Here is a 15,759-nt window from a genome sequence, read left to right as displayed (position 1 = left end):
ACATGTGTGTGTGTGTGTGTGTTTGTGTGTGCATATATATATATATATATATATATATATATATATATATATATATATATATATATATATATATATATATATATATATGTATTGCATAGCATGTATTGCATATATGTATTGCATAGCCACCAAACAGCTCTGACCCTGTCGATTCATGGACTCCAAAAGACCTCTGAAGGTGTCCTCTGGCATCTGGCACCAAGATGTTAGCAGCAGATCCTTTAAGTCACTTCACACAGATGCTAGATCGGATTGAGATCTGGGGAATTTGGGAGGCCAAGGCAACACCTTGAACTCTTTGTCATGTTCCTGAAACCATCACTGATCATTTTTTGCGGGGAATACAGTTGCCGTGAAGGGATGTACTTGGTCTGCAACAATGTTTAGGTAGGTGGTACATGTCAAAGTAACATTCACATGAATGCCAGCACCCAAGGTTTCCCAGCAGAACATTGCTCAGAGCATCAGGTAAATCCCCAGGTAAACGATGCACACGCACTGTCCACATGATTTAACAGAAAATGTGATTCATCAGACCAGGTCACCTTCTTCCATTGCTCCATGGTTCAGTTCTCACGCTCATGAGCCCATTGTAGATGCTTTAGTCAGCGGACAGTGGTCGGCATGGGCACTCTGACCGATCTGCAGCTATGTAGCCCCATACACAGCAAGCTGCGATGCACTGTGTGTTCTGACACCCGTCTATCAAAGCCAGCATTAACTTTTTCGGTAATTTGTACTACTTTAGCCCTTCTGAGGGATCAGAGCAGATAGGCTAGCCTTCACTTCCCATGTGCATCAAATGAGCCTTGGGCACCCATGACCCTGTCGCATGCTCTGAGTCAAGGTGTGTATATGTGTATATATATATATATATATATATATGTGTGTGTGTGTATGTATGTATATGTACTACATTAGCACTTTATTAGGAAAATATTCAATTTAATGAAATCCAATACAACAGCTCTAATATAAATTATAAATTCTACTTTTATGCAGCTTACTGTACCTGTGCTGGGGTGTATTATGTTGTTCCTAAAAGTGTTCCTAATATTTTGTCCACCCCATTAACATACATGACAGAGCCAAAATACTAGGAACGCATTCCAGTACACCACCACCATCCACTACAACCTCTAAATAAACTTAAAGTAGAATTGTCACCTTTCTGACAATGTCGGCAAAAACTGAAAATGTAAACAAACAAGCTTTGTAAAAGTAGAATTTATGGCAGAGCTGTTGTATTGGATTGTATTCGATTGCACAGGTAATCCTAATAAAGTATATATGGACAGTATATAAATGAAGTATATACATATGTATATCTGTGTAGCCACAATGTTCATCTTACAGTAGGAAAACATCTTTTTAGTACCCCAAATTCATCAACTACATACAAATTCTGAAGTATGTAGGCTGAAAAGATTTTGGAGTTTAATGAAGTGGCAGAGCACTTGATTTCTTCTCCTTATATTCTACTTATACTCTAACATTTATTTAATTTATTCCCACAAATCTTCACTTTTTACCTGAGGAAAGCTTAAAATTATTACTCCACAGATACAAACATTTTTTGCCTATCATTTACTTTTACATGGCATACTCTATACCCTTCAGAACATATTTTAGGGTTGTCAAAAAGGTTGATTTTGACATCAACAGGAAGTCAGTGTTATCAAAGGGAAACAGTGCAAAGACAGACACACACACACTCACAAATGTGTCATAGCAAATATTTTCTTTCTCTTCCCTAAACTCTGCTTTATCAACTTTTTTTAAAACATTTTTTGCGTATGAGGAACACAACTGACCAAAGTAGCATTACTTCACAGCTGGAAGTTTTTGCAATGTTGTGGAAAACCTAGTTCCTTTATGCCAAGTGTGCCAACTCACAGTCAGCTGAACTTCTGCTGCCTATATGTTAAATAAACACTGTCTAATATTAGATCTCAGAAAAAAGAGAAGAGATTATAAGTGGATCTCTTTGCTTTCACAGCAACAGCTTGGACAATAGTTACAATGCCTTGTCACTTATTGCCTAGATTACTGCAGATAATACTTCCTTCTATTAATGTGTGTCTGCATTGTTTTCACAGTTTTTCTTTCTGTGGCATACATAGGCAGAGTGAGAGTGCAACACTGTGAAGGAAAAGCTGAGTTTTTCTCATTCATCCGCCCAATCTTATCTTATATGGAACAGTTAATATCAAGATGTCTCATTGCACGATGTACTCGCAAACCACAAACTCCAAATAGAGCTTGCAGATCATAACCACATACACAAGATAGCTTACCAAGTGTGTTCTTGTCAGTTAATCTCTGATCTGCAAATTGAGTCAGTAATAACGCCTGCCCCCACATGAACACATCAGCAACAGCTCATGTAAGCAACTCTGCATCTTTAACCCCTAGACAGCGAGATGTTCTTTCACCAGCAGATATAGACCACAAAAAAAACAACACTTGTGTCAAAATACTCTTACTCAGCATGAAAGACTTCTCCGAAATCTATAATGCCTAAACAATTATTGACTGGCTTATCAGTTAAAACCTTCTTAAAAGCAATGTGGTCTCTTTTAGAGATGCCTTGATTCAACTTTACAGTGATATTAGATTTGAATTGTACTGTCATACTGAGAGTGTTTTTAAAAAAAATCTTTTTGTACACCCACATGTCTACAGTGAGGGTAGACTAAATATTAGAGACACGATTGAATAACAGCACAGCGCGACATTACAACACAATTGAACAGCACCACAATCCACACTCTTCAAAATGTCTATAAAGTTAAATCAACACCTCAGTAAACTGTTTGAACAAAAAGTGGACATTATAAGTTTCAAGAAAAAAGGTTTTGTTAGACTGTATTAAGATAGTGGTGTATATAGTATTGCCAGATGGGACTGACTTTTCATTTGTATTTAGGATAGGTTTTTACATTGAAGTGTCCTTCTGCAGTGCATGGACCAACAACGTATTTTGTCATTTAATTTGGAGGTTAAGTGAACACAGCTTGCTTCCTCATCACATACATGTGGCATGCACGATGTGATGAGTGAGATGGGGAAAGTTCAAATAATAATAATGATGATAATTCTTGGTTTGTTCCCATAAAATATGAAGGAGGTGGTGATGAGGGCTGAAGAACTGGCTGAAGACTCTCGTATGGGTATCTAGTCCAGGTCATCTCGAACCCCGTCACACAGGCCCGGACGGGTGTCTGGTTGGCTTGTCACTGGTTGTGGTGACTAGTCTAGAAGTGTACCTGGATTCTGGCGTTGACAATGGGGACATTGATTACTGAACACCATTCCTCCCCCTTTTTTATTTTTGTTTTATGCTGTTTTTCTTGTTTTTGTTGTCTGTCTCTATATTATGCCTAATTTTTCCACAGAAAAAATGCTTTCCAATCCACCCTCGCTTTCTTTTTTCCTTTTTTACAGTCATATTCTTCAAGTTTTTGTAATTTCTCAATTCGACTCAAACCGAAACTGCTGTTTTCATGGAACCCAGAGTGTTTAATAAACAACTGGAACCGCCAACAAGTCTCTGGACCATGTTTATCACTCATTTTTGCATTTCCTGATAACTTAGGAACTTCTTTACTTTAATCTTTAACCTCAACCTTTGATTTCAGTTCGAGTTCTTAATCACTCAACAGGTCATAACCCCTAATGGAAAGTCTTTACCTCTCACACGTCTTGTGTGGTCTTCACTACTGTATCCTCATTTAATTTCAGATGCTGTGTCATTCAAAATGTTATCTATAATCCTCGCAGGCAATCTCTTCTCGCCCCGGGAGTCATTTATGAGCCTTCCTCGGGGGAGGTAGACTTTCTAGATCTTGGATGACTTGTAGTCCCCTGATCAGCTGCATGCAGATTTAACGTGTTTGGAAATAGATGAAGGAAGGAATGAGATTGGTATCCCAGATGAGCCCCCAAGTTGTCATGGTAATTCACCTCTTTCACCTGACTTCAGTGAGGAAAATAACAATTTCTCAATACAGTATTATCACACTTTCTTCTTTTTTTTTTTAAAAATTGTGACATAACATATACAACATATAGCATTTACAGACATACATGCATGTACACTCATGTATCTGGGGGTCATGTAATATGGCCAAATGCTCTCCCTGGCGGCAAATCTAGATACACCTATACACACCCACATACATCCACACAGAAATGTAATACATGATAATACACACACTCATACTTACATACGCACATACAATGTAATTGTGTTAAATCAGAATATCTACAGAGATAGGTGAATGGCTACAACAAGTAAACAAAGAGAAAAATGAAATTAAATAGAAAAACAAAATTAAATAGATAATTATAATATCTAGTCATAATGGCTGTAATTAAAATATATAACCAGAACATGAAAGCATGAACAGATGTTCTCTGTTTCTCTTTAAGACAGGAACATACAGTTCAGACATGGTTTCTATGACTGTCACTAAACATTTTTAACCATAATTTCCCTCACATTGTGCCTCACCAACATTTGAAAGCCTGCTCATGAATCAGTAGCCTAGTAGGTAATTGAGTCAGTTCAAGAGTAAAATCTGATATATTTTCAACATCTGTACCATAGACTTTTTTCACAGTGGAAATGTTGACTTGTCATAGTAAGAAAAGGACAGGTGTTACTAATAACACTATCGGTGGGTCTGTTCAAGATCAAGTCCCCAAGTAAGTCATGACAGTGTGACAGTGAGCTGGCATGCACAATACCAGCCCCCTCAAACTGAACTTAACTGAATTCATGCGTGATTAATTTGATCAAAATGTCAAAACGTCTTCTGTGAAAAGTGCCTGTTGCAGTCTTTTCCTCACAGTTATGGAGAGTTTTAAGGGCTGAAACTAAATATATAAATACATAAATAATTATAATTAAATGCTTAAATAAATTAGTAAATAAATAATTATGTAATTTAATTCATAATTGTCACCATACATAAATAACTCAGAAATTAAATGTTAAATGTATTTATTTATTTATTCATTTACATATTTACACATTTGTATATTCATTTATTCATTCATATATTAATTTATTTACTTATTCATTTATTCATGCATTTATTTATCTATTTATGATTTTATTTATTTATTTACATATACTTTTATTTATCCATAGTGTTGGAGAATGAACAGTGTTACAGACCCAGCAGGATCTGGGATCATGAATACAGCTTCATTAATTTCTGTGTCAGTCAGGGCCAATATCATTCCAATTCATTCAGCGAAGTCCTCAGTCTGATCTAAAAAATGCATAGGAATTGGCATTTGGCTCCGTCTGTTCAGTTACAGTCAACATATCTACCACTGTGGCACACAAGATTCCATTACGATCTGCACTGGGTGCTACCATCTTGAATTAGGCAAAAGCAGTAGATTCAAGTTCAACAACCAACTGAAGGGCAGAGTCCGCCCCTGACTTTTGATGGATGAAGTTGTCTTTATTTCGCTGCAGCAACTTACACTATGGATAAACAAAAGTATATATAAGTAAATAAATAAAATTATAAATAGATAAATAAATGTGATATGAATGAATAAATGAATATACAAATGCATAGATAGATAGATAGATAGATAGATAGATATAGATACATATAAATACACAAATTTAACATTTATATATTTAAGGTCTCATTTAATTTGTGATTTATTTATTTATGGTGACAATTAAGAATTAAATTATATAATTATATATTTATTTGTTTATTTAAGCATAATTATTTATGTATTTATTAGCATTTATGTATTATTTAGTTTTGGACTTTCAAACCCTCCATACAAAGTGGTCAATACTGTAGTTATTTTATTAGCATTAAAATAAGGCAGTTATGTGGAGGGATTGATGGGAGGCTGATTTGGCATCCCCATTCCATTATTTAGGTTAGATAAGATAAGTGCGAGGGGTGTACTTTTGCTTGGCTGACTCCAGATAAAACAGAAAAACGAATCACATAAGATAACACAAGCATGAAATCAGGTGAGTGGAAGGACTGGACATAATGTAATGTATATATATAATGTAATGTGGTTGTACCTTCCTTTGTCCCTTTGGACCCAGTCTGTTGCTGCTTGCATCCAAGCAGCAGAAAAAGATACAATTTCCACAACTTCCTCAGTCAGAATCAAAACAGGGAAGAGGCTTCATCTTGTGAAGCTTGAAGAAAGATCGTTTTTGTTCTTAAACCTAACCCTATAGCACTGTCACAACATATTTATCTTTCAGCAGTTTAGGTTTGGTTTAGGCACGATATCGTCCTGCCGAAAGCATAACTTTATTGTTTACACAGTTTATACCTGCTTTACCTTTCTTGGAGTGTTTCTACATACTGTAGTGACGGCCCTCATTTCCCAACATGCCTAGTGCTGGACTAAGTAGTTTGTTAAGTTTGCTGTTTTATAACTGTTCCGGGATGCAAACGTTATGTTTTGTTAGTGTTCGTAATGTATCTGTTCAGATCATGGTGGTTTATGTTCATAAGTGTCATTTTTATGCGGGTTTGTGGTTGACCCGCTGTATTTTCCTGTTATGTTTTCGAGTTTGAATTCTCTGTATTGTATGTCAATAAAGGGTTGACACTTTTGAGAACTGTTTCCTGCCTTTCAGTCTGCACTGTTTGCCTCTATGCTGTGTGGATGATCATGTGACTTGCAAGAAAGGAAACTGGCATCTGAATTTATCAGATGTCAGCTCTGTGTCAGAGAAAAAAAAGGCAGATGTTTCGGTGGAAAGCGGTTTGGAGAGGAGGAAGAGAAAGAAGGAGGGAGGGATTTGTTAGTCACACATCCTTTATAAGTCTGTAACATGGGGGAGTGTCAAGTAGCCTATGCACAGTTTGTCTGGATGGAGTTAAGAACCTGCTTTACTCTAACTCTGACTGAAATTGTATAATTTAGCTAAATGACACAAGAGCACAGGCAATACGATGCAACATAGAGACTGATGTTACTGTAGACAGCGCTCAGGACTGAGGATTTAGGAGGAGACTTGACTGGATGTTGGTCTAACTGTGGCAGCAAGTTGAAAAAGGAACCTCAGGACAACTGGAGATGGGGGGGATGATGTGGGTTTTTGCTGTATTCATCCTCTCGGTGTATGAAACATGGAGTCTGGACACAGGTTTGAACACTGATCTATTTCTTTCGCATGTGGTTTCACTAAATATTGTTTTAGCCTTAAGAAGATACACCTTTGATATACAAAATATAGCTTTTAGATACAAAGCAATACAGACGTAAATGCAAATTCAGCATGAACGTGTCATTTGTGGTACTTTATATTGTATGTAGTGTGAATATATTGTTTTTAACATGCAGGGTAACTCGAAGTAATATATTTTATCACTGTGTAATCTGGGACATATTGGTGATATCTTGAGACTGCAAGTTCAAGTGTTCAGCCGCTTTGAGATTTCTCTTACATTGTCTTGGTATGACTCAGTGTGGAAAGAACCTGCATGGAGGTGGGGTAATACAGAAGTTGACAAGGGAGAAAAATGTTCCATAACATGTATAAAAAAATGTTGCCCCATATTTTCTGAATGAGCATGCTGCCACTTATGCACAGGAAATCATGATTCCACATCAGGGTAACACTGTGATGCAGTTTTTCTCCATTGTGGGGCTTCTAAGAGGTGGAAAAGACAATTATATTTGAGATTTGAGGTTTTAATACACCACTACAAACACGGCGTTTTACCTGTCAGAAGTAAACAGGTCTCAGACCCCCATAACACGCCACCGTCAGTCAATGAACCTTGAATTTTCCAATTAATTTCTTTGAAATAACAAGTGTCATGAGTTTTTTTTAATGCTGGCTAAAGAAACTGCACAGGTTTCTTTTTCCTCATAGCTGTCTGTGATTCTTTATTTTTTGCTGCAGTAAATTGGTCAAGTGAGACCACGTGTAATTGCATTGCCTCACACCTCAATTAATCAACGAACTAACTAACTAACTCAACTAAATAACTAATAAAGAATAAACCACACTGATGATTGAACTCTTCAGGGTGAATCACTGCTGCTTCCTTGCTAAAAAAAACACACATTATCACATTATTTTACTAACCACTTCCATCTTTCTCAGGATCTCCTCAAAGCACTTTGATGCACAACACTTCTTCATCTGCTCCTAAAGTTTATGGTAAAATCATTTTAACCATTTTCTCTCTGTTTACTTTATACTATGAGTAAAATGTTGGAAGTTGAACATGACAGTATGCATTTTTATCCGCCTTTTCCTTTCTATTCATTCTTATTTCAAACATTTCAAACTGTTTTCAGTTTAAATCAAGTGAAATCATGTAAAAATAGCTTTGAAACTTTATGCCTGAAGAGGAAAGATTCAGTTATTATTTTTTGTTTATTTTGTACTATTAGTATAAAATATAAAGAGGATACCGAGTGTTGTCCAATGCTTGTCCAATTTGAAAAAAATATATTATAATTGTTCAGTATCTCTTAAAATACACATTTGGGTGTTGTTAGCCTTGCCTCATTGTTCTTAAAATAACTTTATTTTGAAAGTTTACAGCTGGTGGGTTTGACTTCATTTTGAATTACATTTTATCACTTTGGAATAATAGGAAGTTTTCTTCATGGGACAAAGTTTCATAACATATTTCCAGTTTTACTGTCAGTACTGAACAATGACAAACTATATGATTTATTTGTAAACTGTCATACCTGAGTTTAATGCCTGTTTTTGTCTTCGCATGTCAGTGTCCCATGAAGGATTGGATCCTTTTGCTTCTGATTTTTCATGTTTTTTGTGTATATTAGGACCTGTGGAATTTGTATTTTATGACAGAATAAAACCATACCATGAAATCAGCACAGTCATTACACCGTTATACCCAAAAATAATATAACTATCCTTTTTTTTCAGTTGTCAGAAATGCATCTTTCATTCTGGGGAGCAATGTTAGCCTGACATGCAGCAATGAATCGGCGAGTAAGATAATTTATGTATTGTGGAATATAAAATTGAAATCTGGACCATGCAGAATTGGCCACAATAATGATGGCCAAAGTGAAGACTCCTGCAATGATGGCAAGTCTCTCCGAAACACATCCACAACTATGTACCTGCACATCCCAAACTTCTCAAATGATGATGTGGGGATCTACCAGTGCGAGACAGTTTACACAGGAGGAGCTGACACTCATAATATCAGCGTGGATATCATAGGTAGGACTTTATTTTTCTCCTCACTGGGACAGATGACTGGCAAGAACCATCTAATTGAGAAGGGTAACTTGTTAAAGGGTAGAATAGTATTAGTTTTACTTGCCTAGATTTTGAAATATCTGCTGCTTAGCCTTCTGTTGCAAACAAAATGGAGGATAATATTGTTTTATTTTTGACACTCAAATTGCTCAAAAGAGACATTTGAATAACCCAACATCAATATGCCGTTTACAACACAACGCCCCTGTTATATCTGGAACTATTTTATACTGAATGTAAGAAATAGTGAAAAAGTAAGCCTGGGCAAGCAAAATTAAAACAATTGTATAAGCATGGCTAGGGTTTTTTGTGTGATTTAAATTGTGTTTTAATACAGCAAACCAAAACCACTCAGCAAGTTTAATGTCTCCTGTTTTGTCTTCCCTGGCTCAGCTCCTCCCAATATATCAGCCTGGTTCGAGTGGAAGGGCAATAAGATGGTTGCTGTGTGCAAAGCTGAAAGAGGAAAACCTGCTGCCAACATTAGCTGGAGCCATCTAGAAAATTCATCATCTCCAAAAACCTGGCTTGGCTCAGATGGATTCTTTACAGTAGAAAGCCGCCTGGAACTCCCTGAAAACATGGATACAAAAAACCTGAGCTGCACAATCAGACATCAATACTGGGAAGAGGAGAAAACTTTGGTACCAAAACTCAAAGGTCAGTCTGGGGAGCACAAGGGTAAATGTTTAAGCTTAGTTTTTTAGTACAGAAGAAAAAAGTTTAGCTTTTTATATTTGTTTACGTTTCTGACAAGGTGTTTTTTAGTTATAGTGGTATTAATAAGTTCATGAATAGATGTCACGTGTAGTGTTAATGTCCAGTGGATTGCTGACAACCCTTTACTGTTTCTTCTCTTGCGGCAGGTCCTAATTTTACTTTGATATACATCCTCACGGTTGTAATAAGCATTGCAGTTTTGGCTGGAATCTTATTCTTGGCACAAAAGAAACTAACAATACTGAGGTGAGAATATTCACTTGATAAATAACTGATTAGATGAACTAATTGTGAGCTTTTTTGCTAAGTAATTTAGCTGGTTTGTGTATCTTTCCCTTTTCCAGGTGTAGCAAGCAGGCAGACACATCACCATCCAAACCTCTGCCGGTAGGTAATCTTTCTGTAACATACTCAGCATTTTTGAGTTCTATGTGTTTTTACTGCACGTTGTTGGGTTTTGTTCATGACACCTCTCTGCATTTGTCAGACGGCAGAGGATGTGGAGGAAGTGGAGCCATACGCCAGCTATGTTCAACGTGTCAACTCTATCTATAACTCATAAAAATCCTGCACATGCATCACATTCACACGCACACACACTCACTCTCACACACACACACACGTGCGCACACACACACATAATGCACATGGCTCTCTGTGAGAAACTGAAGGCTGTGAAACTGAGAAATGGTGAAATAGTAACCAGAGAGGAGAGTGAGATGAAAGATTTTCCGACAAGAGAGGGAGCCTCACAGTTGAATTCTGTCCTGATAAACTTGACTGATGGAACGGGGGATGTACCTAATGTCACACACTGGCCCACATGCACAGTACATGCAGCCCACTACTCGCTGTGTGGGCCTTTACGTAGAACATTAACAATAACTACACATGCAATGAACTGCTCAATGGGAATGAATGCCGTCTTCAGCTGTACGCAGCGGCAGCGTGCCAAGACTACAGACCTATGGATTTTTGATGATGCTGATAAAATACGTGTACTGCAATTATATATGATTACACATATTTATTGATGAACTGTAAATAGAAGCTGCATCAATCTCAATGAAGTTAATATTATGTAAAGTATTACGTAAGGATAGGTTCAATCATATAACCCTCTCAATGTTCATATGGACGTGTCAGTATGTTTTTATGATAGAATTTTGAATTGTTTGTCTAATTATGTAATTACATGTATTAAAAATACATCTTACCTCAACTGTAAAAAACAAACCACACACTCATGTTGTTTTAAGTAGGTTACACAAAATTAATAAGAACACTAAAAATAGTACATAGGTATGTGCAGGGTGTAGTCATACCCAATGATATGATACAAGTGTGAAAACCAGTGCGTGGTTTTGTTTTTCACTGCAGTTACTATTTAAAAAGGTTACATTTGGGATTAGATCAATGTGACTTGTTCATTCTTAGTGGACATTCATCAAAATGGCGACAGATGCTCGGTTTAACATCCACCTTTTGTCACATGATTGATGATTGCCAGCACAGGATGATAATCTAAATAAATGGTGAGTTTCCAAATTCGGTTCACTACTCTCACAATGACTGTAAACCAATTTCTGAAGAAACTGATCAGTGATATAGGAAATTCAAACTGGAAAAAGGGACTTTTCTGCCATCTAGTGGTGTAGATCATAACATAATCTTACATCAGAGCGATCATGTCATGTTCAAGTGAAGCTGTCTGAATAATAGCTAATAATAAGTACATAAATGTAGCACTGACTAAGTGCCTCCAGTATTTACTACTGTAACATTATATTCAATAGCAGTTAATGATGGATATTTGAGTTATGGGAAGCTGATACTTAGATACTTATAAGCTTAACTTATTGAGTAATACTTTATAAGGGTACAACTCACACTTAAGTAACACCTAGCTAATGCATAAGCTATGATGATTTCATGCATGAATAACTGAATTGCACACTTTATGTGATTAGTTAACATTTAATAGACAGTCAATTAATGAATGCTGACATCGATATGCCACCAAATTAGCTGAATTCCAGTTATAGTAAAGAGCATTTTATACTCATGCATTTGATCAGCCTCTATGAAGCTGCATTTTTCTTTTATCAAACTGGTAGTCAGACGCAAACATCTATATGTTGCTGCATGAGCCAATGTTCTTTATGCCATGTTTACAAGCCAGCAACACTAGATGGATGTATTGTACATGATAGGGTTGTATCATGCTTTAATCTTATACTCACAGTAACTGTGGGTATAAAAACGTATAATTAATGTATGAAGTGATTGTGATAATGTGATAATCATAGTAACTTGATCATGTCTTAATGGAGAGCAACATGAATTAATGATACATCCTGTATCAATTCATGCTTGAAATCATCATGACTTATTTTCTGAGTATATTATTTGTACTCTTATTATAAAGTGTTATTGCCTAGTGCACAGCCAGGGTGCAGACTTCCCTTTGAATTCTGCTATTAAATCAGAGGCTCCAGCAACTATGACTTATCGTCCCTTCACCCTGATTATTTAGTTGTACATATAAAAAGGGGAAGCTGTTTTGTTTTTTATGTATTTCTGTCCACAGAACTCGACACACTTACACATACAGATTCTTAGTTTTTCACTTGTAGCAAAGAACCTTATTAAAAGTTTGACCTTAAATTGAAGAGATTATTACCATGACTTCTTTCAAATATTTTTTAGAAATGCAGATGATTAATACAACAGAATAATCAACAAAAGCGGCACTTGTCAGACTTTTAATCAATAAAAAAGATCAAAATTCCCACAATGAAACAAAGGCAACTCTCAGTACTACTACTATTACTCTACCACCTAACCAAACATATAAATAATCTCACAGTTAGATACAGGCCTTGCATACATATACAAAACATAAAAAATATAAATTCTTTAGCCTTAAATATCTATCTAGTATATTGAGTGGTGTGCAGTAGTTCTCAGGAGCACTACATTGCAAAATGAGCACAGACTCTAAAAATGCTGATTACAACATGTGTTGTGGACACAAATTATATAAAAATTACATTCTTCATCATGAAATGGATAATGTGGCAGTGGCACAAATTGCGCACACATTTATTATGTGAACAGTATGTGAGCATGTAAACAACATAAATTTAGGCCAGTCTAGACGGCTAAAACGTTCCATTTCTAAGTTGAGCTTTTCTGACTTTGGTGACTGCTGGTGGAAGTATTAACAGATACACTGTCACAGACAGCAAGGCATGTCAGCACCCCCCCGAAAACTGAAAGCAACACATTAAATACTGAAAGACCCCTGAGTCATTCAGGTCACCGAATACACCCAAGATTCTGAATCATTCAGGTTGTGGGGTCTTAAATATCTATTTGTAGTATGTTTGGGTGGTGTGCAATAGTTCTGAGGAGCAAACACGCTGACCACAATAAAAGGTTTTGTAATAATAATTTAAAAGGTGGTATAATCACATACAAATTTGACATACAGTAGCTTTATGGTGGCATGGTGTAACCAGCAGTGGTACGTCAGAAGCTACTGCATTTCCTGTTTTGGAAACGTTGCTGTTCTTGAAGATCTGTAGAACTGATTAACCCTCTTGAGTGGAAAAAAATATTCAGGCACAACACCAGGGTGAGTTGCCTTTACTTCCAGATTGTTGCTAATGTCATGACATTTCAGGAATCCAGGCACATCAGGCTTAAAAACTCCAGAATCTCCTGAGGTTGAGTTTCTTCTGCAAAGACGTCAATAACGGTGCAAGTTTGCCCTCTTCAGGAAGGAACATCACAGTTGTGTTCAGGCTTGAGGTCATCTCAGAAGCAGAGAGAAACAGCTCTGGGCTGGATTACCACAACCAGCTGCTGTTGTTTGTGGATGTTTCTGTTTTTCATTTTGTCAGATTTTCCTAATTGAAGATCAAGCTTTGATTGGCAGTTCAACTAGACATTTCTTGCACACCATTACAATATATTAGACACTTTCTCTTGTCTACCAGTCCTGCATCTTACAATGTAGCTCAGATGAACTTTTCCTCTTGTTTCTGTTCACCCCATAAGTACATAATCGTCTGAACATTCTTCTTTAGATGAGCACTCGGATACAGGTTCAGCTGGGATATTAACTATGGCGTAGTCACATTCATCGTCAGTGGTTTCTCTGGTTCTTCTTGATCCTTGGATACTGCTGTGGTCAATAGAGGCGTATGTAACGTCCTCATTAGGCTGTCATGAGATAACACAGAGTGAGCTGGTAATACCTCTGTTACATTTCATTTACTCTACATTTTCATACAGTGCTTTTGCAAGCATCACATTTGTGATGTGGTTAGTGGGTATGACTTTTTGCAGATGAAACAGCCCTACAGTTTTATTTAGCTACAACAGAGGCCTCACTCTAATGTTCACATAATATGCAAATCTATCAAGGCAGCACCTCTGACGGTGCTATCATAAAAGCTCACCAACACACCCATGGCACTGATAACGATGAAGATTTATGCTCAACAACAATGAACTTAACATTGATGTAACATGGGCAGGACTACCTTATTTTCTGTGCTGCTTTTATCATCTGCAGAATCCCCTGAAACAGAAAATGTAAACACATAAAATACTGTGCTGTATATAGTTTTTATATACTAAATAGTATTATAAATGTAGTGTTACCTTTCCTTTTCTTCTTTGTCCTGACAATAAAACAAATGGAAAATATTAGATCACATCGAGGACACAGTCATTCAGATCAACATAGCATTTATCTGTTCTTTCAAACAGAAATAAAACCCATGGGTGTGGAATAAATATGTTTAAAAGACTGAAAATCTTATCATTGTGCCTTTCACATCATAAATTGTGATAAAAAATAATATAAATAGGATGTGCAACAGCTTTTCAGAAGTGTAGGTTTTACCCAACAGCAGTGTTTCCTTGACAGCTTAACAGATGACAGCTCATGCTGCAACAGGAAACTCTACATATGCGCACAACCACATCTGTCTGTGACCAACTGTCTGTCAGCGACTAATTGCACAGGACCTAGAACTTAACATTCTTTTAGGTCAAGATCTCAGCTCACGTTGTAACAAATACATACTGTCGTACAAATTGCAAAGCTGTTGAGTGAAATTCTTCATGTTTTCTTGTTGTTGACAAACACACTAGCTGAAGCGGTCTAATCTTATCCAGTAGCCAGTGTTTCCTCGCTGAGACAAAATGCAGAAGCTGCTTGCCAAACAGTCAAAATACAATATCGCTTCATTTAAAACATAAAGTGCTTTCAGCTTTCCTATATTGTTATTTGATTGTCTTCAGTTCTTCTAATAAAACCCTCAAGTAGTAGTTTTAATGAAGCTTTCTTTATAATTGAATTACCACATGTAAGTTTACTCTCTACAATGTGCATGTATGGATGATTACTCACCCTGAAGTACAGTTTCCCATGATGTGCCGGCAGGTTCTGGATGTTCAGACTATATGTCACACAGGTGGCAGGTAGCAGTGCTCGGTTGCTGAAGAGCAACTCTAACCCTGTAGTAGACACTGATCTCTCTGATCTCGCTGCTGCTGTATGTGACTGCATACAGGCCACAATAAAGAGAAAGCTGGAAGAGCGAGACAACGACAGAGATAGAGAGAGAGAGAGAGAGAGCGAGAGCGAGAGAGGAAGGGGGGGAACCATACAATGGGCTATGTGTGCTAATATTGATTTCTGGTTCACCATGGTTTCTAACACCACACGCTTA

At 36.8% G+C, this 15,759-nt stretch overlaps 2 protein-coding genes across 5 annotated transcripts; one reads left to right on the top strand and one right to left on the bottom strand.

Annotated features, from left to right (window-relative positions):
* Window positions 1-6,748: 6,748 nt before the first annotated feature.
* si:ch211-214p13.9 (cell surface glycoprotein CD200 receptor 1) lies at window positions 6,749-11,564 on the top strand. 4 transcript variants are annotated; one of them, XM_044365957.1, is made up of 7 exons: window positions 6,753-7,180; window positions 8,147-8,203; window positions 8,948-9,250; window positions 9,683-9,970; window positions 10,156-10,255; window positions 10,354-10,396; window positions 10,497-11,564. In XM_044365957.1, exons 1-7 carry the CDS (start codon window positions 7,111-7,113, stop codon window positions 10,569-10,571), a joined length of 936 nt encoding a protein of 311 aa, XP_044221892.1. In that variant the 5' UTR covers window positions 6,753-7,110; the 3' UTR covers window positions 10,572-11,564. The 4 variants fall into 4 exon arrangements, with proteins under 4 accessions (XP_044221895.1, XP_044221892.1, XP_044221894.1 ...); XM_044365959.1 differs by having other exon boundaries at window positions 6,754-7,180; window positions 9,683-9,949; XM_044365958.1 differs by having other exon boundaries at window positions 6,754-7,180; window positions 9,683-9,949; window positions 10,153-10,255.
* Window positions 11,565-12,759: 1,195 nt separating this feature from the next.
* On the bottom strand, window positions 12,760-15,625 carry si:ch211-214p13.7. Its single transcript, XM_044365975.1, has 4 exons — window positions 15,438-15,625; window positions 14,684-14,703; window positions 14,563-14,600; window positions 12,760-14,239 (listed from the first exon to the last, which is right to left on the bottom strand). The coding sequence occupies exons 1-4, from the start codon at window positions 15,455-15,457 to the stop codon at window positions 14,063-14,065; spliced, it is 255 nt and encodes an 84-aa protein (XP_044221910.1). The 5' UTR covers window positions 15,458-15,625; the 3' UTR covers window positions 12,760-14,062.
* Between the last annotated feature and the right edge of the window lie 134 nt (window positions 15,626-15,759).

The sequence above is a fragment of the Thunnus albacares genome, chromosome 11, assembly GCF_914725855.1.
Source record: "Thunnus albacares chromosome 11, fThuAlb1.1, whole genome shotgun sequence".
NCBI lineage: Eukaryota > Metazoa > Chordata > Actinopteri > Scombriformes > Scombridae > Thunnus > Thunnus albacares.
Note: the sequence above shows the minus strand (reverse complement) of the source record. Positions and strands in the feature narration are given on the sequence as shown.

Bases quoted from the DNA above. Each gene is read 5' to 3' on its own strand.
- si:ch211-214p13.7 (XM_044365975.1), bottom strand. From the start codon at position 15,457: ATGGGAAACTGTACTTCAGG. The intron at 14,704-15,437 runs GTGAGTAATCAT...TTTTATTGTCAG, and splicing joins ATGGGAAACTGTACTTCAGG to GACAAAGAAGAAAAGGAAAG. The intron at 14,240-14,562 runs GTAGTCCTGCCC...ATCTCATGACAG, and splicing joins AAAGCAGCACAGAAAATAAG to CCTAATGAGGACGTTACATA.
- si:ch211-214p13.9 (XM_044365957.1), top strand. From the start codon at position 7,111: ATGGGGGGGATGATGTGGGTTTTTGCTGTATTCATCCTCTCGGTGTAT. The intron at 7,181-8,146 runs GTTTGAACACTG...CATCTTTCTCAG, and splicing joins AACATGGAGTCTGGACACAG to GATCTCCTCAAAGCACTTTG. The intron at 8,204-8,947 runs GTAAAATCATTT...CTTTTTTTTCAG, and splicing joins ATCTGCTCCTAAAGTTTATG to TTGTCAGAAATGCATCTTTC.